General features: G+C 39.3%; 1 protein-coding gene across 2 annotated transcripts; it reads left to right on the forward strand.

Annotated features, from left to right (window-relative positions):
* Positions 1 to 109: 109 nt before the first annotated feature.
* On the forward strand, positions 110 to 22542 carry LOC125239374 (transcriptional repressor CTCF-like). Of its 2 annotated transcripts, XM_048146936.1 has the most exons (15): positions 110 to 284; positions 576 to 690; positions 2164 to 2298; positions 2716 to 2891; positions 3219 to 3687; positions 5394 to 5524; positions 7375 to 7564; positions 9353 to 9504; positions 10963 to 11037; positions 13657 to 13786; positions 15100 to 15227; positions 17188 to 17293; positions 18984 to 19100; positions 20714 to 20914; positions 21667 to 22542. In XM_048146936.1, the coding sequence occupies exons 2-15, from the start codon at positions 577 to 579 to the stop codon at positions 22264 to 22266; spliced, it is 2724 nt and encodes a 907-aa protein (XP_048002893.1). In that variant the 5' UTR covers positions 110 to 284; position 576; the 3' UTR covers positions 22267 to 22542. The 2 variants fall into 2 exon arrangements, with proteins under 2 accessions (XP_048002893.1, XP_048002895.1); XM_048146938.1 differs by lacking the exon at positions 576 to 690.
* The last annotated feature ends 1645 nt before the right edge of the window (positions 22543 to 24187 follow it).

The following is a 24187-nucleotide window of genomic DNA, read 5'->3' on the forward strand; positions in this document are numbered from 1 at the left end:
GCTGTATTTCACCGTTGTCAATGCTACCCTACAAATCATCTTTATATTGGCAGCATTGGATTTCCACACGCTGTCGTACGCCATTTTGTTCGTTCTGCTGTCAACTTGATCGGATTTTGTTCGATTTGTAGATTTTTGTGATCTCTCTTGCTTGATATAGATTTTTAACATTCTGTGGTTATTATTTTGATTTGGCGCTTGAAAATATTCAAAATGTAGTTACTTATTTATTATAAGATTAAACTAAGTTGATATTTTGATAAAGAGCTTAGAGTTAAAGAAAGGTACGTCGCGTTCTCTCTTTGTTCCATAGGTATTTGGATAAAATCTTCCTAGTTGTAAATGTTGTAATCTATCAGTTATAATTTCAATAAACAAAGATGATTTACAATTGTATGATATATTAAATTTAAACATAAAAATAAATAATGAACCTGTTCGTTAAATGTGGTTCCACGTCAAAGGTGCCCTTAGAATTTCGGATGGAAAGGACCCTATTTCACTTGAAACTTTTATGCATGCATAAATAATTATATGATAATATTGATAATACTAATTTGCATTGACATATTCAGGATGTCAAGAATATGGGATGTGAAGGCATGTCGGAGCTGCCTCACAGTAAAGGGCAAGCTGGAGAAAATAGGAGAGGCTTCCAAGAGGCAATACACTGCCATCACAGGTCTTCAGGTATCAATAAGCAAAATAAAATACACCCTACATTCTAAGAATAACATTAGCTTAGAGTTATATGAATATTTAGAGGTAGATGAAGATGATTATAATACTGATATGACGGGCGATGGAGAGTTATGGAAGAGAAGGACGTGCTGCACTGACCCCAAATGACTGGGATAAGGGAACATACCCAAACTACGTGTCACGTTTAGGGGGGGAAGGGGGTTGTCAAAGTTTAATTTCTTGTCACATAACCTGTGGAATATTGGCCCAGCCTTGGCCAGCAGTGGGACGCATATATAGGCTGGTCATGATCATGAAGTTTATGAAAGGAAAATCATTGTTTAAAGACCGGAAAAAAAGATGACTTGCATGTGAGCGTCAGGACCCCTGGACCACTACAGATATTTGATGTTTAGTACATACTAAAATTTAGTACCTATTTGATACTATTTGGTACCTGAGTACATATATTTGGTACCTCCACTGATATCGAAAAATCGAGCGAATAAAGTGGCCAGGCATTCTGACGTCAGGATGTCTGGACCATTTTTGGTTTACATAGTTCTAGACAACACTACTAATTTATATCTAAGTCAATATTTACTACCTATTTGGTACCTGTCAATATATTTTTTTCAAATTTTTTTGGCGTACCAGAAAAAAGTTATGATGGAATTTAAAGTTGTGAGCCCGGCCGTGCCGTTGAAGTATGTAGCGCATGTCAAAAGAATAGAGGCAAATCCGCCTGCCCTCCTGCGCGTCAACTTAAATAGGAATTTATTTTTAGGACTCGCACATCATCTCTACTGACTAGTGGCATTAATATAGTCGAAATATAAAAGTAACAAAACAGGGTCAAAACAGGCGCTACATACTTCAACGGCACGGCCGGGCTCACAACTTTAAATTCCGTCATAACTTTTTTCTGGTATGCCAAGAAAATTTGAAAAAAATATATTGACAGTTACCAAATAGGTAGTAAATATTGACTAAGATATCAATTAGTAGTATTGTCTAGAACTATGTAAACCAAAAATGGTCCAGACATCCTGACGTCAGAATGTCTGGCCACTTTATTCGCTCGATTTTTCGATATCAGTGGAGGTACCAAATATATGTACTCAGGTACCAAATAGTATCAAATAGGTACTAAATTTTAGTATGTACTAAACATCAAATATCTGTAGTGGTCCAGGGGTCCTGACGCTCACACAAACACGCGTCATTAAAATCAAATATTAAATTTGACATAGACAAAATGACAACTTTCTGAAAAAATTGATTTAAAACGTCATTTATAAATATTTACGTGAAAACTATATAGGGGGGGGGGGGGGAGATCTAGGGCATGCGAATGATGATATGCATATTTATGTTCATTGATGAAATTAGCCTAAATTAAAATTGCCTTTACCAACACTTTAGTTTTAATATTGTGTATAAACTATTTAATAATAGTTTTTCCCCTTTTTTCAATAACAGATTGCAGAGGGTGATGGCTACCCTGTTTACTTCTGCATGGAGTGCCGGCATAACATCAGGAAGAGTCTGGCCTTTAGGAGAAAGAGTCGCCGCGCGCACTTTGTTCTCAAGGAGATCCTGAATGTTAGAAAACAGGTGAGTCAAATCATTAATGTATTATACACTAGCTTTTGCCTGCGGCGTCGCTTGCGTTAAATTCGAAAATTTCCGTATGCTCCATACAAACGTCCTCCCCCCATTTTAGGGAAGTGGAGGGTTAGAAAGAGACTAAAAAAAGTAGCCTATGTCACTCCCCATCCCTTCGACTAACTCCACTTGAAAAAATCACGTTAATACGTCGCTCCGTTTTGCCGTGAAAGACGGACAAACAAACAGACGCACACTTTCCCATTTATAATATTAATTTTCTCCACATAATGTTACAGATTCAATGCAAGAAAAAAAATGTTTCACCAATTAATTAAGATAAGGGCCATGCAAATAATTTAAACATTATTTAGTTATCATTTTGATGTTTATGTACTGGTTAATTCATTCAATTTTCTCTATCAGGTGTCCTATAGTGACATAGTGACAGTGAACCGAAAGAAAACTAACTTGGAATCATCTCTGAATTTCTGGGAGCCGCACCACAATGCTTGCTACATATTAGCCAATAACGAAGGCGATGAAGATGACTCCCTACAGAAATATAACTTGGATCCAGCTCAATATACAAGATGTCATAGGTAGGTTGGAAGAATTTTCTATTTTATGGTTTTTCAGAAGCATTTGATCCACAATGCCATAACTTTTACTTGTTATCCATTATTGAAACTTCTATTATTTATTATTTTCTACAATTATGGATAAAATAAGCTTCTTAAAATAATGTCCTCACTGTTTTTCACTACATTTTGATATTTAAATGATTTATTTAATGAGGTGTACCTCCAGGAACCAGCCTAGGCCTACTACTGTTGAATTTCTTCTATGAACATATGTATGTATTTTTTTTATGTAAAAATAAATATGTATAATTAAACCTTAGTTACCTGATGTATTTTTCCACACAGTAAAAATATTATCGACATCAAACCTGAAGTAGATACTGAAATACCAGAAGAAGCTAACTCTCCAGAAGATGATACAACCAACAATGATGTTGAAGATATTCCAACCAATGATTACCTCGAGCCAGATATTGACACAAGCAATATTGACATGAATGACATCTTTAAAGATCTTCAGACTGAACCGGATGACCCAAGTGATGACAATGACGACTTCGTACCACCGCCAGTACCGGAACCAAAAAAAGAAGTTGACGAACTAAAGCTGGCCAGAGAATTCGCAGATAACACTATTGCTAAAACAATGCTGATATTTGATTTGAAAGTCTTGAATTTAGCAGAACAGAAAGAGAAGATGGAGTTGAGGAAGTCCCTGCCGCCATTTTGTCGAGCGCCGTATAAGTGCTCTATGTGTATGACCATACATAAGACAATGAATGACTTGGTTAAACATGTAGGGTACCATAACAAAGTAAGTATATTACTAAGGTCTTGAGTGCACGCTCATATCGGGCGTGCATAGGGTTGCAAATAGAAAAAAAAAACAAATGTTTTTTTTTTCAGAATTGTGAAAAAAAAAACATGAAAAAACCGAGCACCATGTTTTTTTTTCTAAATATGGTTTTTTTCAGATGAACAAATATGTTTTTTTTTTCTAAATATGGTTTTTTTCAGATGAACAAATAAGTCGGCAATAACGGTTTTACGTGAATTGTAACGTGTTTAAATAACAATAACGTAAATTTTAATTCGATTAACATTCAGTATACAAACGTTTATTGGGGAATCCCCGATGCGGCGTGCAGCGTGGAGAGGCGGTGGTGTTGCTAACAGAAAATAGTGATAATTACCAACTACAGATTTTGTAAATGTTACTTTTGTAAGACCAGAAATTACAACCCAACGTGTGATATATCGTTGGATAGGTATTTAAAAATGAATAAGGGTTTACTAAGATCGTTTTTTGATAATATTAATATTTTCGGAAATAATCGCTCCTAAAGGAAAAAAACCGGCCAAGTGCGAGTCGGGCTCGCGCACAAAGGGTTCCGTAGCAGCAAATATAAAACCAAAATTACAGTTAAATCAACCTATCTCAAAAACTATAAGAGATACTTTGATCAAACCAAAAATCGTTGAAAGAGTTAATTAGCATGCATCACCTCTATTTTTTTTAGAATTTTATACCCCGTAGTTATAAAAATAGAGGGGGGGACATACTTTTTACGACTTTGAGAGCTGATATCTCAAAAACCGTTCACTTTAAGAAAAATGTTTTTTAGAAAACTTTATATCATTTTAAAAGACCTTTCCATTGATACCCCACACGGGTATGTACATCGAAAAAAAAAATTTTCATCCCTCAGTTACATGTATGGGGGCCCCACCCCCAATTCTTTTTTTTACTATTTAGTGTCATAATTTTGTAGCGGTTCATACAACACATATTCCCATCAAATTTCATCACTGTAGTACTTATAGTTTCCGAGTAAATCGGCTGTGACAGACGGACAGACGGACAGACGGACAGACGGACAGACGGACATGACGAAACTATAAGGGTTCCGTTTTTGCCATTTTGGCTACGGAACCCTAAAAAGTGCGTCCCCCCCCCTCTAACTTTTGAACCATATGTTTAAAAAATATGAAAAAAATCACAAAAGTAGAACTTTATAAAGACTTTCTAGGAAAATTGTTTTGAACTTGATAGGTTCAGTAGTTTTTGAGAAAAATACGGAAAACTACGGAACCCTACACTGAGCGTGGCCCGACACGCTCTTGGCCGGTTTTTTGGCTTCTTTTGTCTCGGGATCCGCAGGATGGTACATAGAGGGCATAGAAGCGCAACCCTAGGCGTGCAACGGGGCGGGGCGTGCGTCGTGCATGTCAAACAATACTAGTCTCATATCTAATTTGACACAAGAAATGATTGTCTCCTGTAATATTTGACATGAGAAACCAATATTTAACTATTTTGGGTATTAAATGTGTACGATGACTATTTTTAATTTAAAAATGCGAGTATTTTTTTTTATTTTGACCACCGAAAACGCTGTCGGCCGTGTAGTGACATGTTCTTTAAATTTTTTTTTTTCCTTACTTATTATTTAACTGTTGTAAAATATGGTTTATGGTAAAATAAAATCAACAGAAGTACAGCATGTTCTTTGTTTTCAGAGAAAATTCGCGCACAGTTGTCAGGTGTGCAAAAACAACTTTCCCACGGCGGAAGAGCTCAACGCGCACGTGGCCAATAACCATATGTACGAATATACTTGTAAGATCTGTCGCGCCAAGGTCTACACCCAGTAAGTGTTTATTTTTTTGCAACTAATATTTTTTAGTATATATATTCTAACAACCACATATTTAAAATTTTGTAAAAACCCCCGACTGCGACATAGTAGACCGATTTTTATAAAACATGGCTAAGAACACTCCTGACTAACTCAGATTTCAGACAAAAAAAACTAAATCTAAATCGGTTCATCCGTTCCGGAGCTACGATGCCACAGACAGACACACACACACACAGACAGACAAACAGACAGACAGACACGTCAAACTTATAACACCCCGTCGTTTTTGCGTGGGGGGTTAAAAAAATTTAAAAATATAAATAAACAACTTGTATGATCTGTCGCGCCAAGTTCTTTTTTTTACTTTTTGCTACTAATATTCTCGTGTTACAAGATTTACAAATACATGCATTTTTAGGGTTCCGTACCTCAAGATGGAAAAGGGCGTTTTCCAAATTAAATCCCGAATATAGAATTTTACCAGATCTGGACGTGTTTGGGCTCATTATTCTCAGGATCACGAGCTGATTCGATCCCGACGATAAAAAATGTATCCCAAATTTTCCATACAAAATTCGAGTTTCCAATACGTCACGCTCGTAGTAAGTTCATACTAAAATCGTGACGTAAAAGAAAAAAAAATAGGACACATTTTTCTGTCGTCGGGATCGAATCAGCTCGTGATTCTGAGAAGAATGAGCCCAAACACGTCCAGATCTGGTGAAACTCGATATTCGGGATTTAATTTGGAAAACGCCCAAAACAAGGAGCCTTATAGAATCACTCGTTCGTCTGTCTGTCCGTCTGTCACAGCCAATTTTCTCCGAAACTACTGAATCAATTAACTTGAAATTCGGTAGACACATGTAAATCTGTGACCCAAAGACGGGCATGTAACTTAAATCAATATTTTATTATAGACTAAATTAATATACTTATGCCACCTATCTGTTAGTCACTAGTATCACATGCATCATTAAATTTCAATTTTATCCGGCCTCACCTTATAATTTTATTTTGCTCCCTTTTTTATATTGGGGACACCTTACCAGATCAACTTAGCCCCAAACTAAGCAAAGCTTGTACTATGAGTGCTAAGCGACAATATACATACTGAAATAGATAAATATAATTATACTTATGTACATAGAAAACATCCATGACTCCGGAACAAATATCTGTGCTCATCACACAAATAAATGCCCTTACCTGGATTCGATGGCTGAGATACGCGTCATACTCGTGAACGGGTGCCGTCTGTGAAGACCGGTCTGTTTAAGCTTACTGGGGCTGTTATAACTTAGTAACTTTAATTCTAATTTTTATTAAATTAGGACACTTTGTTCGGTTGTCGTTTGTTTCCTTTCTTTTAGTGAATATTTTAAATATATGATTTTGACTCATGGAGACCATATACATCTCTAAGGAGAATTAGATTAAGTAGATATACATTTTATTTTTAGTTGTGACATTTAGAGTCATTTGCACCTCTAAAGTAATTTTAGACTTTTTTTTTTTTGTATTTGTACTTTTTATATTAAAATTTAGTGTAGTTCTTGGTTGTAATTCGACATTTAGAGACCTTCTACATCTCTAATTAATTGTATAGAGTTAACTTTAGTTAGAACTTAGAATTAGTATATAATAGTATCAATTGTAATTTCAACTCAATTTTAAATATTTTTTTAAATACCTATGTACATGTGACGTGTAAAAGTGCCCCTGTGGCCTATTTGCTGAATAAATTATTTTGATTTTGATTTTTTGATTTCGAACCCAGGACCGCGGCTTAGCAGGCAGGGTCACTACCGACTGAGCCAGACCGGTCGTCTCCCTTGTAACACAACCTTTCTTTCTAGAAAAGACGCAGTGATCCACAATAAATCCAAGCACCCAAAAGAAAGTCTGGAGCTAGTACAAGCGATGATCCGTAGGCGGGAACTGAAGCAAACTCTGTCCATCTTCACCATAACTCCGATGTCGCAGCAGATGATGAAAGACGTTATGTTGCTACGTTCGAGGCCAGAAAATCATCGTAAAAGACTGGAGGTATGATTTTTTTTTATGATGGCATGGGAGTCGTTACATAGGTTTTCGTAGTAACTGCGACAAACTGGCTAGTCATTATAACTTCAATGTCGCAGCAAATGATGAAAGACATGCTGTTCGAGGCCAGAAAATCATTGTAAAAGACTGGAAGTATGAACCATTATTTTTAAATCGGGACTTAATCGCGTATAACTACATATTAAACTGACCTCCAACGTTTCAAGGACGGCGTTGTCCCCGTGGTCTCGGAGAAGACTGGCTTGAAATGACATCAACACCTTCTGACAGCCGCGCGAGTTTTTCGAACTACCCGCACTTGGTTTTGATTATCAACTTGAACTGTTTGCGCACTAGGGATGTTACTCTGTCGACATACAACACTGACGATATTTGATTTAACGACTGTCGATATTATTTTCGGCTTACACTTATTAATGACAGGATTCCATGTGGATGAGATCCTAAAACCTTCGTCCCGATTGAAATTGCGATGTTTTTTGATTTCAATGGCTTCACGCACTTTTCTACAGTAGAAAAGTGCGTGAAGCCATTGCGCCATCCCTAGTGCGCAAACAGTTCAAGTTGATAATCAAAACCAAGTGCGGGTAGTTCGAAAAACTCGCGCGGCTGTCAGAAGGTGTTGATGTCATTTCAAGCCAGTCTTCTCCGAGACCACGGGGACAACGCCGTCCTTGAAACGTTGGAGGTCAGTTTAATATGTAGTTATACGCGATTAAGTCCCGATTTAAAAATAATGATGTGTAATAATCGTGAAAGTTTAAATCAGTGTGTGGAAGTATGAAATTATTACATTTTTTATGATGGCATGGGAGTCGTTACATAGGTTTTCGTAGTAACTGCGACAAACTGGCTAGTCATTATAACTTTAATGTCGCAACAGATGTTGAAAAACGTTATGTTGCTACGTTTGAGACCAGAAAATCGTCGTAAAAGACTGGAGGTATGAATTTTTTTTATGATGGCATGGGAGTCGTTATTAGGTTTTCGTAGTAACTGCGACAAACTGGCTAGTCATTATAACTTTAATGTCGCAACAGATGTTGAAAGACGTTATGATGCTACGTTCGACGCCAGAAATCAGAAGACGGGAGGTATGAAATAATAACATTTTTCCCCTCACTAGCTCGGAAACACGTGTTTTGTCCTTTAATACCAGCGGGTAAAAACGCGTATTTATTTATGCACCGTGTTTTTTTTGTTTTCCGTTAAATTCGACACGTCGTTAGGTTAATTTTCAGAAACCATCCATATCACTTTTAGTTAAATTCGCAAAAAAAATTTTTTCGTCGTTTTAATATTTAATAAACGAATTTATTAGTGTGAGAGACCCTTAAGAATTACATTCAACTTAGTGTCAAGTGATTGACGGCAAATGTCAAAACAAATAACATGAGGAATTGGTGAAGGCTGTCCCACACGTGTTCAGTAATTATCTTATTTTTTTTAATAACTCGATAACCGTAGAAGTTAAGACGCTTGTTTCTTAGAGAAATTAATTGTATTTGATCTAAAGAACCTACTCTTAAAGTTAACGGAATTCAATAAAAACAGGGTGTATGAGCCTAGAGTGTCCCACTGCTGGGCAAAGGCCTCCCTCTTCCCTTTTCACGTATCCCGGTCCTGACCCATTTCCCACCAGTTCTCATCAAAAGCGTCAAGGACCAAGGTCATCTCGCCAACGCCGCCGCCAACTATTAAACTTTGGTTAACACTGTAATGCTTATGTATGCTAAAATAAATGAAATGAAAAACTACGTTGTTTTACAGGCGGGACAAACGAAGCCGGGCGAAAAGAGCGACTTCACCTGCGACATTTGCGGCACCGGGTTCAAGTACCGGAAGAGTCTGTCCAAGCACATGGTGTTACGACATCGGTACTTGTACACTTGCAAGCTTTGCAAGGAGGTGTGCACTACGCGGTGAGTTGGATAAATAGTTAAATACATTGCGGGGTCCGATGAAGGATTACGGTTCGTTACAACTAGGGTTGTAAATAGAAAAAAAAATTTTTTTTTTCAGAATTATGAAAAAAACATGAAAAAAAACCAAGCACCATGGTTTTTTTCTAAATATGTTTTTTTTCTCTGATGAACAAATAATACGACAATAACGGTTTTTCGTGATTTTTAACGTTTTAATAACAATAACGTACATTTTAATTCGATAAACATTCGGTTTCGGTATGCAAACGTTTATTGGGGAGTCCCCGATGCGGCGTGGAGCGTGGAGAGGCGGTGACGTTGCCAACAGTAAATAGCGACAACTACTAACTACAGATTGTGTACATGCTAGTTTTATAAAACCAGAAATTAAAGTTATTAAATTAAATTCGTTTAATGCGTTTAAAGTATAAAAAAAACGTATAAAAGTATTAACTGTTTTGCAAATTTTGATATTTCGTCCTTTGGAAAAAAAACATACTCCAGAAAGAAGAGGTTTTTTTTCATGTCTTTTTTCAAGCCAGAAAAAAGACCGTTTTTTGCAACCCTAGTTACAACCAAATTTTATAATGTACCATATTCCTAAAACGTCGCAATGTCAAAATTCTCAAATTATCGTATTCTCAAAATGTCTAAAAGTCAAATTAACTTAACACTTTCGCTACCAAGAACCCGACTGTCGGGCACACCGCTCGTAGAAGCGTAGCCGATTACATGGGTTTCCCCGTATGTAGCGAAAATGTCGTAGCGCCGCGTAGAGCCCGGTTTAGAAAGTGTTAAATACAAAACTTCACTTTCTCAAAATGCCTAAAATGCAGTATCCATGAAAACTGTATTTTTACAGTTTTTCATAAATAGCGTTAATTAACTAAATGAATACTAAAGTTAATCATAAAATATAGTGCAAGGAATATAATGCACACTGTAAAAGTGTAAATGCAATTTTAGGTATTCTAAAAAAATGTAATTTTTAATTTTGGTTATTATGATTATTATGAAACTAATACGTTTTGGATATTTGATGTTAGGAAAATGTCATTTGGGCATTTAGATGTACTGAAAATTGGTATTTTTGTAATTTTAGACATTTTACTACTATTAAGTTTTAAAATTGCGACATTCTAAGAACATATTATATTTTGTAGTAACGAACCGTAATCCGATCAAGTCATGAAACCCTAACGGCTCAGCCACGACATTGGTCTAAGCGCGACAGCGGTGAGCGGCGGCCATACATTGGAGCGAGACACAGCGTTGGGACTTTTCATTCGCACGTATGGCTGCCGCTCACCGCTGTCGCGCTTAGATCAATGTCGTGGCTGGGCCGTAAGTGGCCGTAGCCGACACTGACAGAAAACTGTCCCAAACTGTTCTCTCTATAATATTTACTTTACTATTTCCTTATGATTGAAATATAACGTACGAACATATTTTCAGAGGAGAAGCCATACAGCATAACGATGAGGTGCACCCGCGGAAACACCCGTGCGAGACTTGTGGGAAGACATTCAAGTGAGTAATGCATACATACATACACACACATGCATACCGATTAGCGCAGCGACCCAAAACAAAACGTGGGTACGTCAATCTTCAGTCTGCAGCCCTAACCACCGGCAGCTTGGGTCCTTTGCTGGCGGCACCTTAGGTTAGGTTTTTTTAACCGCCGCCCCAAATCAGGGCTCGGATACCGGTTAAATTTTCAAACCGTTATCATGTACTTGCGGCAAAACCTTTAAATTTCGTTTTCGCTCGAAAAACCGCTATTTTTAAACCGGTTTTTAGGGGAACGCTTTCATAAAGGTTTCGTTCGGTTTCGAACGAAATAAACCGGTTTATTCCACAGCATGATAGGTAATATACTGTTCTAACCAAACAAAAAAGTCGCTGCGTGAACGCACGTATATATGCGGTTCCGGTGCGTCTCGCCGCTCGTCAAATAAACCGGTTTATTTCGGTTAAAATAAAGTTCTCATAACGTTCGCGTTCTTTACAAAGTTCGGAGTAAAATCGAAATAAACCGGTTTTAACCGGTAAAAAATAAACCGGTTCCGAGCCTTGCCCCAAATCTCAAGGAAAGGGTTCTCAATTCGTCTGTATTTTTTTTCTAACCCCCACTTCCCGAAAATGGGGGGTTGGAAGTTTGTATGGATCATTCACAAATTTCAAATTTAACGCGCTAGCAAAGCCGCGGGTAAAAGCTAGCCTAAGGCACTGGTCAAACCGCGAGCTAGTAAGCTATGAGCTATCAGCTATAAAAACGAACAAAAGATAATCACTCCCGTGTAAATAAAAGAGACACGGCGATGTTTATAGTTACTCGCCCAGCGGTGAGCTATCAAAATCGCCGTGTCTCATATCTGCACTGGGGGTGCTTATCTTTTGTTCGTTTTTATAGCCTATCGCTCATAGCTTACTAGCTCGCGATGGGAGATGGGAGGCACTGGTCGAACCGCGAGCTAGTAAGCTATGAGCTATCGGCTATAAAAAAGAACAAAAGACAATCTTTCCCGTGCAAATATGTAAGAAACACGGCGATGTTTATAGTTACTCGCCCAGCGGTGAGCTATTAAAATCGCCGTGTCTCTTTTATTTGCACGGGGGTGCTTTTTTTTTATTTATTGCTGATGGCTACCTAATGATTCTCCGACAATTTTTTAGCCGATTATTGATTCGCCGACAACGATTCGCCGAATGCCATTTAGCCGAATAATCAAACTATCGCTGTCACTTTTGGTCGAATAACGTTACGTAGAATCTCGATTCGCATACAGTTCAGTTCGCTTCTGTGCAAATTATCCGAACTATTATTGGACATTTTACATTTAGCAAAGTAATATTTTCGTTCAGGCCACGTTTAGTCGAATAACGTTTCACATTTTATACATTGTTAAAATATTTTCGAATGAATGACTTATCGCTGTTGTAAAAAAATTACGCACTCATAGACACTTTTTTTTCTTACATACATACATACATATAATCACGCTTGTAGCCCATAAAGGGGTAGGTAGAGCACATGAACTCTTAAGTTTCAGTGCCACTCTTGGCAAAAAAGGGTTAAAAGAAATCCAGATTGTGACATTGCAGTGACAGTGCCACAATTTAACCCATACCCCACAGTCGACTTCTACGACACCCACGGGAAGAAAGTGGGGGGGGGGGTGTCTTGAACAATGTATAATGTGAAATTCTTTTCGTTGCGGTAATAATTTACATATACTGGCAACATTATGTTCGGTAAAAAATTTGGTGAGTTGAAAACAACAATAAATAATTTACTAAAATTAATCCTTAGAGTCAGAACATGATGATTAATATAAATAAGTAAATGAAATAAATGTGAATTACTCTTACAAACGATCTAACAACTAGATTCTTGAATCCGCAGAACACTTTGTACGCAAGTTCCAGGCTCCAGCCAACTCACCAAAAAAAATACCAAATGATCACTCGACCTATTGTGTTTCGACCAATTTTGTGTCGGCCAATTTTTACAATTACTAAATGATTGTTCGTCGAAAAGTAAATCGGCGTATCAAATTTCTGCCTACTGACTCCGTTTACGAACGAATATTATGCGAAATGAGAATCTTCCAATCGTTATTCGGCCAAAACAGACGTCGGCGAATCGTTGTCGGCGTACCGAAAATCGGCGTATTTTATTTCGGAATATCAATCGGGCACCATAGCTGATAGCTCATAGCTTACTAGCTCGCGGTGCGACCAGTGCCTAACATAACCGCTAGCGACCCACCATACAAAAAAAATGCCAATTAAAATTCGAATCAATGGTACTAGAAAACAGGGCTGAACTTTTTTTTTTGAAAATGGAATGAATCATAAGCAACTCAATTCTATTTAACGTAGATTCAAATTCCGTCGTAGGTATTTTGTCCTAGTGTTAGGACATTGAACCCCAGGGCCCGTTTCTCGAAAGGTACTACAAGCCTTGTACCTTATTATTGCAAAATAAATTGATTGATTGATTGATTGTATTACAAGTGCGCGAACTGTCAAATCGTATGGGTTGTCATGGAAACACACTTGTAATACAAGGCTTGTACCTTTCGAGAAGCGGGCCCCAGGAGGTAAAATAAAAATATCAAAATTGAAATGTATTTATTTTAGGAACTCAACTAAGCTACAAACGCACATTACGGCCGAGCACACGAAGTGCGTCCCCTGCAACCTGTGCGGACTCGCGGTCAAATCGCCGAAGTCCTTTTATAACCACCAGCTGAGAGAGCATGGATATATCGTGAGTATTGCCTCGCCACAGTATAATAAAGAGTACTATCGTACAGTATGACCACTTCCGCTCCCAGCTAAGTGGTTGTTTGGATCTGTGTAAAGAATGTATGAGGTTCTGTGAGATGATGGATAAACGTGAATCTTTTGTCTTGTATTAGTTTATCTGTGTTTTCCTTTTTTTTTTATAAGTATTGTATTATGTACCTAGTTAAGTATAAATACTGTCTGTTATAAATTCCACAGTGTATTAGTCCGCTGTAATGCTGTGTAATTTTTTTGGATCAATAAATAAATAAATAAAGTGCCGCCCACCCGCTCTCGGTTACCTCACAGTTTCCGCCTGTCATGTACGCGTTCGCTTACACGAGCTTAGACTGTGTGCGTAGGAACGCGCTTCTTTTATATATTTCATCGCCAATGTCCGAGGTGTACCTGTTCTTCAGCTTCAGCAGTTCTTGAACGGGCAATGAAAGGCGAAGTGTCACTGAAATAGGTCTCTGTTAGTTCGTTTTCACACTATCGGTTCACTATTGTCTTGCAGAAACATTTTGCAGAAAATAATTCTTGGTAGAAGTCACATTTGGCAGAAACACCTTACGCAGAATATGCTTTGGCATAAATCATTTCGCAGATTTTTATAATCGTATGTTGGCATGATGTACATATATGAGCATAATAGTCTTCTAGGCGAATTGTACTCAGATAATATTTTTTTGCATAATACTTAGGCGGCATAAAATTTTCCTTCTTCCGATTAGCTTTTTGATAGTGAGTCGGTTGTATTGGGGTGCAAGATGCCTAACACTCCTCCTCGCTTCGCTCGTCGTCGTACCTAACGGTGGCTCTGTGACAGTATTTCCTTTTTGTTAGCGTGTCATAATTTTGCTCTTGTAATAGTATGCTATACGATTATTATGGTACATAAAATAATGCTAAACAAATTCGACCAAAGTAATGTTCTGCAAACCAATATTCTACAAAATGTGTGTTATGCGTGCTAGTAATAATGCCAACTAAGTTTTCTGCAAAATTACCATTCGACCGAAACTGTTTCTGCGAAACATGTTATGCGAAGTGTGTTTCTGACTAAAATTGTTCTGCCAGATGAGGGTAACCCCAATGCCTATGATTGTTCAGATTTGAAGAAGGATTAAGTGTGGGAATGCTGCCGGAACAGTAACCTGCAGCTCCAACTCCAGGGAACTGGGCTGAATGAACACAACAAGTGATCGACAGCCCCCCAGCCTCCGGCCGGGCGTCCCTTCACTACATCTACATGATTATTCAGTTTGAGAGATTCTGATCTCGTTTTTTTTGCAGAGTATAAACGACCCACTGCTAGGCGATCCAAATCACAAGTGCAGCGAATGCAGCGTGCAATTTGTAGACCGACGCAGCCTGGACCGCCACCTCGTCAATATGAACCACAAGGGGGTGGATATGGTCCCGTAAGTATAAATGAAAATGAAATTAATGAAATGAAAATGAAATATTTATTTTTCAAGTAGGCATATTACAATGCGCATATGAACGTCAAATAAAGCTACGCCGGCTCTAACCCTACGCCTCAGCCTCGAGAATATTTCAGTCCCCCCTCAGTTGGGAGGGGGGTATACACTATGGGACCGGCAAGAAACTCGGCGGGCCACTTCTTTTCAAAACATTACATCTTATAATTAACATGCATTAAATAACAAGATAAAATTTAACATGCAAAAGTATTCATTAAAAAAATATAATACCCGCAAGCTTATGATATGATAGGTTTGAAGTGAAACACGGATGTCATATATACCATAGATCAAGCAAACGTATCTACTTAGCGTGTCAAATGAACTCAGTAAAATCCACTGAGTTGTCCGTCTTTAATCGCAGCTTGCAGCTTCCGGGCGTCCATTTTTGTAAGTTGAAGTCAATAATAACATTAAAAATGCCTCGTTACGTGATATTTAATTGCAACAACACAAAAATTATGAACACTCAAGGGCCTGAGACATATTTAAAATCACAGGCAAGTAACAATAACTTCAGTACAAAATCTGACACGCTCGTCGCTCGGCCGCCATACAATAGATGAACGTTTCTTCTTTCTAAATCTAGTTCTGTGGTGACTAAATCACCAATTCCCGAAAAGTTTGTACATTTGGATCACGTCTCCGATTTTGATAAAAATTTGTAGGCTGGTAGAATCCATGATGCTGAGCAAGATCCACTAGGTTTCCCAAAATGTTCCAGGTAACTTGTATGAAACCTTCCTTTTTAGGGTTCCGTAGTCAACTAGGAACCCTTATAGTTTCGCCATGTCTGTCTGTCCGTCCGTCCGTCCGCGGATAATCTCAGTAACTGTTAGCACTAGAAAGCTGACATTTGGTACCAATATGTATATCAATCACGCCAACAGAGTGCAAAAATAAAAAATGGAAAAAACAGTTTTATTAGGGTACCCCCCCTACATGTAAAGTGGGGGCTGATATTTTTTTTCATTCCAACCCCAACGTGTAATATATTGTTAGATAGGTATTTAAAAATGAATAAGGGTTTACTAAGATCGTTTTCGATAATATTAATATTTTCGGAAATAATCGCTCCTAAAGGAAAAAAAAGTGCGTCCCCCCCCTCTAACTTTTGAACCATAAGTTTAAAAAATATGAAAAAAATCACAAAAGTGTTCTACTTTTTTATAAAGACTTTCTAGGAAAATTGTTTTGAACTTGATAGGTTCAGTTCAGGTTTTGAGAAAAATACGGAAAACTACGGAACCCTACAGCGTGGCCCGACACGCTCTTGGCCGGTTTTTTGTTACCAGATTTCTATACATTTTCGGTAACAACAAAGGAAAGTTTCATACAAACTACGTAGGACATTTTGGGAAACCTAGTGGATCTTGCTCAGTATCATGGACTCTATCAGCCTACCATTTTTTATCAAAATCGGAGACGTGATCCAAATGTACAAACTTTTCGGGAATTATTGAAATAAACACTTTGTCCTATTTCAAACAATTAATATTTATGTATTTGAGCATTTCTTTTTTTTTGCCAATAAAAAATTTTTGATTGTTTTAGGGAATTTTAGGTCAATTGTACTCAGAATCACGAGTACTTTCAATCTTACTGGGAGACAAAAAGTGTCCCAGAATTTCTATACATTTTTGTTACTTTCCTCTTTTGTTGCCCCATACAACATGTACGGAAAATGTTAACAAAATAAGAAAAACTCGTATGGGACAATTTTTTTAACTACTTTAGGATTGAAAAAGCTAGTAATTCTAAGTAGAAATAGCATTTTTTTTTTTCAAAAATATCACACTTCATAAAAGTGGCAAAAAAAAAAAAGAAATGCTTATTTTCGAATATTTCGCGACCTCTATAACTCTTTACTCCCTTGTGACACAATGTACTATTTCAGGTTTGCGTGCATACCCTGCAAGAAGTTGTTCGAAACCGAAGAAGATCTAGAAACGCACTTTGTCGTGTGTGTGTACGCGAGGAAATATCCACGCAAGTGCTGCTACGTGAGTATTTTTTTTTTATGGGATAGGAGGCAAACGAGCAGACAGGTCGCCTGATGGTAAGCGATCACTGCTGCCCATGGACACCAGAAACACCAGAGGTGTTGGATGTGCGTTGCCACTTGCCGGCCTTTAAGATGGGTGTACGCTCTTTTCTTGAAGATTTGAAGGTCGTATCGGTCCGGAAATACCGCTGGCTACAATTAATTCCACAGTTTAGGTGCAGGGCAGGAAGTTTCTGGAGAAACGCACAGTTGAGGACTGCCAGCCATCTAAATGATGGAGATGGAAATGTTGAATTATGAAATTTATTATTCACCTATTAGGAAATCGGACTTTTTCTTCCCTGTTATGAGGAAGCAAAGTGACACTTTTCGGTTTAAGGGCTTGTTGCAATGTCAAAAAACTTTTGTAAGTCAAAGCCTTTAGATTGTAGCCTCAGATTGATATAATCTTTGGAACACGTGCAGACACTGGACTTCATTGAACAGAAAATTATTTCTGAAAACAGTACCTTATGATGCAAGTGCGGAAATAAGGAAGTTCGAAACGAGTGGTGATAAATTAAAACACAACCGAAGGGAGTGTTTTGAATCTACACGAGTTACGAATTACCTTTTCGCGCGTGTATCGTACGACGATTTTCAGTACCCCTTTGATGTTTCGACCAGCGTGCGTAGCCGAATGGCATTTCTCAGACGCCAAACGAAAACGAAACGCCGCGCCAGTTGTCTGGCTCTGTCGCGCCAATACGTACGAGCGATAGAGATATATATCTACGAGCGTTTCGTTTCGTGAGCGTTTGTGCCATTCGGCTACGCACCCTGACAAGAAATATCCTACTTTGCGAACTAGTGGGGAAAAAACACCACATGCACACTATCAGTAATATAGCGCCTTTACACTGGCGACCAGTCTGGCTTAGCGCGTAGTGACCCTGCCAGCTTAGCCGCCTGGGTTTGACTCCCGGTAAGGGCATTTATTTGTGTAATGAGGACTGACGCTTTCTATATAAGTACATATAATATTCTTCTTCTTCTTCGTCCACTGCTGAACATATACATATATTGACGACCGGTCTGGCGCAGTCGGTAGTGACCCTGCCTGCTACGCCGCGGTCCCGGGTTCGAATCCCGGTAAGGGCATTTATTTGTGTGATGAGCACAGATATTTGTTCCTGAGTCATGGATGTTTTCTATATATATAAGTATTTATATATTATATATATATCGTTGTCTGAGTACCCACAACACAAGCCTTCTTGAGCTTACCGTGGGCCTCAGTCAATCTGTGTAAAAAAATGTCCTATAATATTTATTTATTTATTTACATATGCCTCTTTCATGGATTTCCATTCTGTTCTGTAAGCGGCGATTCTGTGCCAGGTCGGCCCTGCCGTCTTTTTGATACCGTCCGACCATCTGGCTCGTGGTTCACCTCGGCTTCCCAGTCTTGGTCTCCACAGCAGCCAAATATAGTTTTGTGTGACAGCCGGGTCTCTTCCAGTGATTCTTCGCACCCCTGTCCGCACTAAAGTCAAGGCCGCTGTCGTAGCCAGGGACTCTGGTAACTTGGGGCCTTAATATAATATAATGTAGTTGTAGTTGTCTCAGTACCCACAACACAAGCTTTGCCGTGGGACTCGTCCAATCTGTGTAAGAATGTCCTGTAATACTTATTTCTTAATTTCCAGTGTTCGGAAATGCTGCACAACGCGACGCAGTACAAGATGCACTATCTGCATTCGCATCCGACGCTGCAGTACCGGTACCTCACTCAGAACAGCATCTGCGACATTTGCGGCAAGTCTGTAAGTATTGCCATTATTCTCTAACATTTACTGCCAGTGTGCGGAAATACTGCACAAAAAAAAGCTGGTGGCCTAGCGATCAGAGCGTGTGATTTTCAATCCGGCAGTCGCGGGTCGAACCTCGGCTCGTACCAATGAGTTTTTCGAAATTTATGATGATTACAACTGGCGGGTGGTCTAGTGGTAAGGACGTTAGCCGCGTAAGCTGAAGACCCAGGTTCGATTCCCGGCTCGGCCACCAGTGGGTGGGCCTTGTCGTGTTTTCTTTCGTGTATGATAGCTATTTCAGTTTATAATTTATGATGATTGTCAGTCGTTTTTCGGTGAAGGAAAACATCGCGAGGAAACCGGATTAATCCTAATAAGGCCTAGTTACTCTTCGGGTTAGATGGCGCAGTCGCTTTTGTAAAACTAGTGCCTACACAATATCTTGGCATTAGTTGTCAAAGTGGACCCAAGGCTCCCACGAGCCGTGATGAATGCCGGGATAACGCAAGGACGCAAGAAGACATTTATTGGCAGTGTGCACTGTGCAGAAATGCTGCACAACGCGACGCAGTACAAGATGCACTACCGATACCGATACCTCACTCGCAACAGTATCTGCGACATTTCTTTAGCTGGTGCCGCCTAAATAGAATTAGCACAGTAGGCTTAGCACATGATTGCCGCGAGATAGGTGACACGTCTTTTTTCTAACTGTATTAATGACATAAGGAGGGGTCTATCTCGCGGCGGCATACTTTCGCGGCAGTCATGTGCTAACACATGCGACACAAAATGGGACGAGAGTCCGTTATGTGACCGCGGACTTAAGGATCAAACTACCCAGCACATAGTCGAACGATGCCCAAAGAGACGTTTCCATGGCAGCCCGGAGGATCTCTATACCAACTTGATACCACGCGATAGGTTGGTTGCGTGACCTGGATGTCGACTTATAATATTATAATATTTTTTACAATAGGCTAGTTTCCTACTAGACAAATCAGCTTCTTTTTAAGAACTGTCAAAACGATTTGCTAATATGGAATTACTATGAAATACTGAGGAGTCACGGTCAATTCATTTACTTTATATCTTTCTCTTTGACTTATTAAATAGAAATTATGTTTAAACATAAGTACTGTCCATATTTTTCTTCTAATTATGTGGTGCTTTATTTCGTGCACTCCATAAAATATTTTACTTTAAGTATAGGAAACTAGCCTATTATACGCCATACGATTAAATAAATTATTTAGCTGATAGTTAAAACCCTACGGAACTTATTTTTTATCTTGACAGTATTTAAAATATGTCAAGCGGGTTACTCATGTGTTAAGTTAGTTATTCGTCGACGAGTTAAGACGGGGGTCGTTACTTTTATGAAAAAGGTCCTCAGAAATGTATCGAAACATGTCGAGCGTTATATCGACTTTAATACGTGTGTAAACCGCTTAAAATATTGAGTCTCACTTGAGCCCCCCCCAATATCTAACGTCTCGCGAGCTTAGCGGCGGACCAACTGTATGGCAAAACCCGACGCTTGATCTGGTTGGCCCTTAAAGTTAAAATTACCTTGACAGTACAAAATCATTCGATAAATGGAAAATCATTCGATTTGTGAACAGATCTTCAAGCCGTTCCTGGAAGCGCACATCCGCACACACGAGGCCGCCACCATCCAGTGCCGGCTGTGCGCGTCCACGCACGCCCAGCCCGCGCAGCACGTGGCACACGTTCTGGCACAGCACGCGCGCCGCCCCTGGTGCTGCGCGCTGTGTGCGCGCCGGTTCAAGTTCCGCAGCGACTGCAAGGACCACATACTCAAGGTATACTCATACTCAGTCACACACATATCTCACGTGCTGGCAAGCACGCGCGCCGCCCGTGTTGCTGCGCGCTGTGTGCGCGCCGGTTCAAGTTCCGCAGCGACTGCAAGGACCACATACTCGAGGTATACTCATACTCACTCACACACATCTCACGTGATGCCGTTACGCCATACAACTGGAGGGACGTCGCTAAGGATCGAGATAATTGGCGTCCACTCGTGTCGGAGGCCAAGACTCATTTTGGATCGCTGCGACAATAAGTAGTATCGTACAGTATGACCACTCCCTGCTTCCCGCTGAAAGTGCCGCCCGCTCTCGGTTACCTCACAGTTACCGCCTGTCAAGAACGCGACCAGTCGACCTGTCATATCTCACTCATACAAACATGGTACGCGATCACCTACACGAGCTTAGACGGAGTGCGTTGGAACGCGCCACTTTCATATTTTTGCCGTTGTCCGAGAGAAACGCGCAAGAACGAAGCATTAGAAAATGAATTAGTGTAACAATTGAAATATTTTAATAAACGAAGAGATTTAATTCAACTATGCATTAAGGAGTGTACAAGTTTCTAATGGGTTGGCAACGCGCACGTGACACTCCTTGAGTTGCAGGCGTCCATAGGTGACGGTGACCGCTTTCCATCAGGCGGACCATATGCTTGTTTGCCACCAACGTAGTATAGAAAAAATTGCTATGTGTATGCACTATGCATTTAACGATAAATAATTCTAAACATTTGTCCCCAGGTCCACGAACCAACCAAACTCTTCAAATGCGAATTCTGTGGCCTCGAATTCTCCTACTGGAAGAACTTGAAAGAGCATTCCGAGACCATCCACGACTTAGTCATCCCCCCTATCAAGACCAAGGTGGCCAAACATAAAGACAAAATGCTTGTCTACGCACACATGAAAATAATAATGAACGAACTAGAGAGAGAAATCGTCCAGCAATTAAATGTAGAACTAATGGACTACCTAGAACAGAAATCTAAACCAGTAGAATACGAGAACTACTTCATATTCAGTCCTGACGCAGAAGAAATTGCCACTTACAAGACTAAGAAGAAGTCGAAGAAGAAATCTAAAAAGAGCGAGATAGAAACAGCAGTCGCTCAAATCAGTGAGCCTGAGACTAGCTTGAAAATTGAGAAAATTGAAGTAATAAAACCGGGCTATGTAGATACGGAAATTGAAGAGGTGACCCCTAAAGAGGAGGAGATAGTGGAAATGGAAGTAGACAGTGGTGAGGGTGGTACACCGCTGGAGGTTATTGAGAACGATGGCCACCAGTTCGTGATGATCAACGGGGAGATGTATAGGATAGCTTGTGAGGACGAAGATTGAAATTATGACTAATTGAAAGTTAGTTGTTTTACTGATATCTTAGTTCGGTGACCAATAGTTTATTTTTTATTGGCTTTTGCCGGGCAAACTTCGAATTTTGCGGAATGGTCCATACAAACTTCCCATTTTAGGAAGTAGGGGGGGGGGGGGGTAGAAATAGGGAAAAACGAGCCTATGTCACTCTATCCTTTTGACCTTTGACTAAAAAAAATCAGGTCAATTCGTCGCTCCATTTTGCTCTGAACGACGGACTACAGTATGGGGTCCTTCAAAAAAGGAGTGTACAAGTTTCTAATGGGTCGGCAACGCGCACGTGACACCCCTTGAGTTGCGGGCGTCCATAGGTTGCGGTGACCGCTTTCCATCAGGCGGGCCGTATACCTGTTTGCCACCGACGTGGTATTAAAAAAAAAAAACTAACAACAGACAGACACTTTCCCATTGATAATATTAGTATGGATGTCCTGGGTTCGGGTCCCGGTGGGGTTATTAATGTATATCATGAGATCTATACACCGAAGAATCTGCTATTTACAAGACAAAGAAGAAGAGGTCTAATAAATTAATAGTTTAAAAAACACTATAAAACACGCTTTTATAAATGCACGTAAAAGCCAAAAATAAATTATGGATCGTTCAAGTTGTCTCTATTTGTGAGCTGAAGTTTAAAAACTATGTGCTTTTAATTATAATATTTGATTGTAAAAGCGTGGGGCGCTGGAACAGGAAAGACTTTTTGTATAACTTGCTGATAAATCAAATTAAACTATGTTACGGGAAGGAGGTTACACAGATTGACGCGCTAACTGGAGTTGCAGCATGACTAGTAGGTTCTACATTAAACAGTCAAATCAATTAAAAGTCAGTGTTCAAAGTAGGTACCAGTTTGTCGAACTCAGACAAAATATGCGCTAGTAGCGAGGAGAGTCGACTGTCACCGACACTTAGAACGCCGCTTTTTTCCGGTAATAAAAGTACAAAAGGGGAAAGTGTCTACAGTGACAGGATGCAGAGTTCTTGTTCGTGGACGAGATATCTTTGGTTCTCTTTGGTAACCCTTAGGCAGCATATGTAAACGTTATGTTCTTATGCAAGTTCATTCGCCAGGAAGTTCGGATTAGTATTTGTTTACAAGAAAGTCTTTCCTGTTCCAGCGCCCCACGCTTTTACAATCAAATATTATAATTAAAAGCACATAGTTTTTAAACTTCAGCTCACAAATAGAGACAACTTGAACGATCCATAATTTATTTTTGGCTTTTACGTGCATTTATAAAAGCGTGTTTTATAGTGTTTTTTAAACTATTAATTTATTTTATACTTTTTAGTCATTAATAATGAAATACTTTTAACATTTATACATAAATTTATTTCAAGTAGGCGGATTTTACATGCCATTTGTGGCTTAACGTGTACTTATTGCTAATTGCTACTTAATAATAACTAGCGGCTACCTTCTTATTACGGTATTATCATAAAAATGTTTATACCTAGTAAGTTATCCGTAAAAGATAGACAATATAGACATGTGCCATCGCGGACTTTTTGAAGACATTAGAGAGACATACTTTCACCATACATTGTTTTGAAGCTCTCAGCTAGTGGGATTTTGTTTGACTCGATTAGAAAATATTGTCACATTTCAACTTTTTTTTTTTTTTTTTATACCACGTCGGTGGCAAACAGGTATACGGCCCGCCTGATGGAAAGCGGTCACCGTAACCTATGGACGCCCGCAACTCAAGGGGTGTCACGTGCGCGTTGCCGACCCATTAGAAACTTGTACACTCCTTTTTTGAAGAACCCCATACTGTAGTTCATCGGGAATACCTCGACAGGGAGCTCATTCCACAGCCGGAGCGTTCGTGGGAGGAAATTCCTCTGAAACCGCATGGTGCGCGACCATTTAGGTTGCAAGGTG

This window comes from Leguminivora glycinivorella, chromosome 25, assembly GCF_023078275.1.
Source record: "Leguminivora glycinivorella isolate SPB_JAAS2020 chromosome 25, LegGlyc_1.1, whole genome shotgun sequence".
NCBI classification, from domain to species: domain Eukaryota; kingdom Metazoa; phylum Arthropoda; class Insecta; order Lepidoptera; family Tortricidae; genus Leguminivora; species Leguminivora glycinivorella.

Coding starts and splice junctions, on each gene's coding strand:
- LOC125239374 (XM_048146936.1), top strand. CDS start 577: ATGTCAAGAATATGGGATGTGAAGGCATGTCGGAGCTGCCTCACAGTA. Junction 5,525..7,374: donor CGCGCCAAGGTCTACACCCA/GTAAGTGTTTAT, acceptor CTTTCTTTCTAG/AAAAGACGCAGTGATCCACA. Junction 13,787..15,099: donor TGAGAGAGCATGGATATATC/GTGAGTATTGCC, acceptor TTTTTTTTGCAG/AGTATAAACGACCCACTGCT.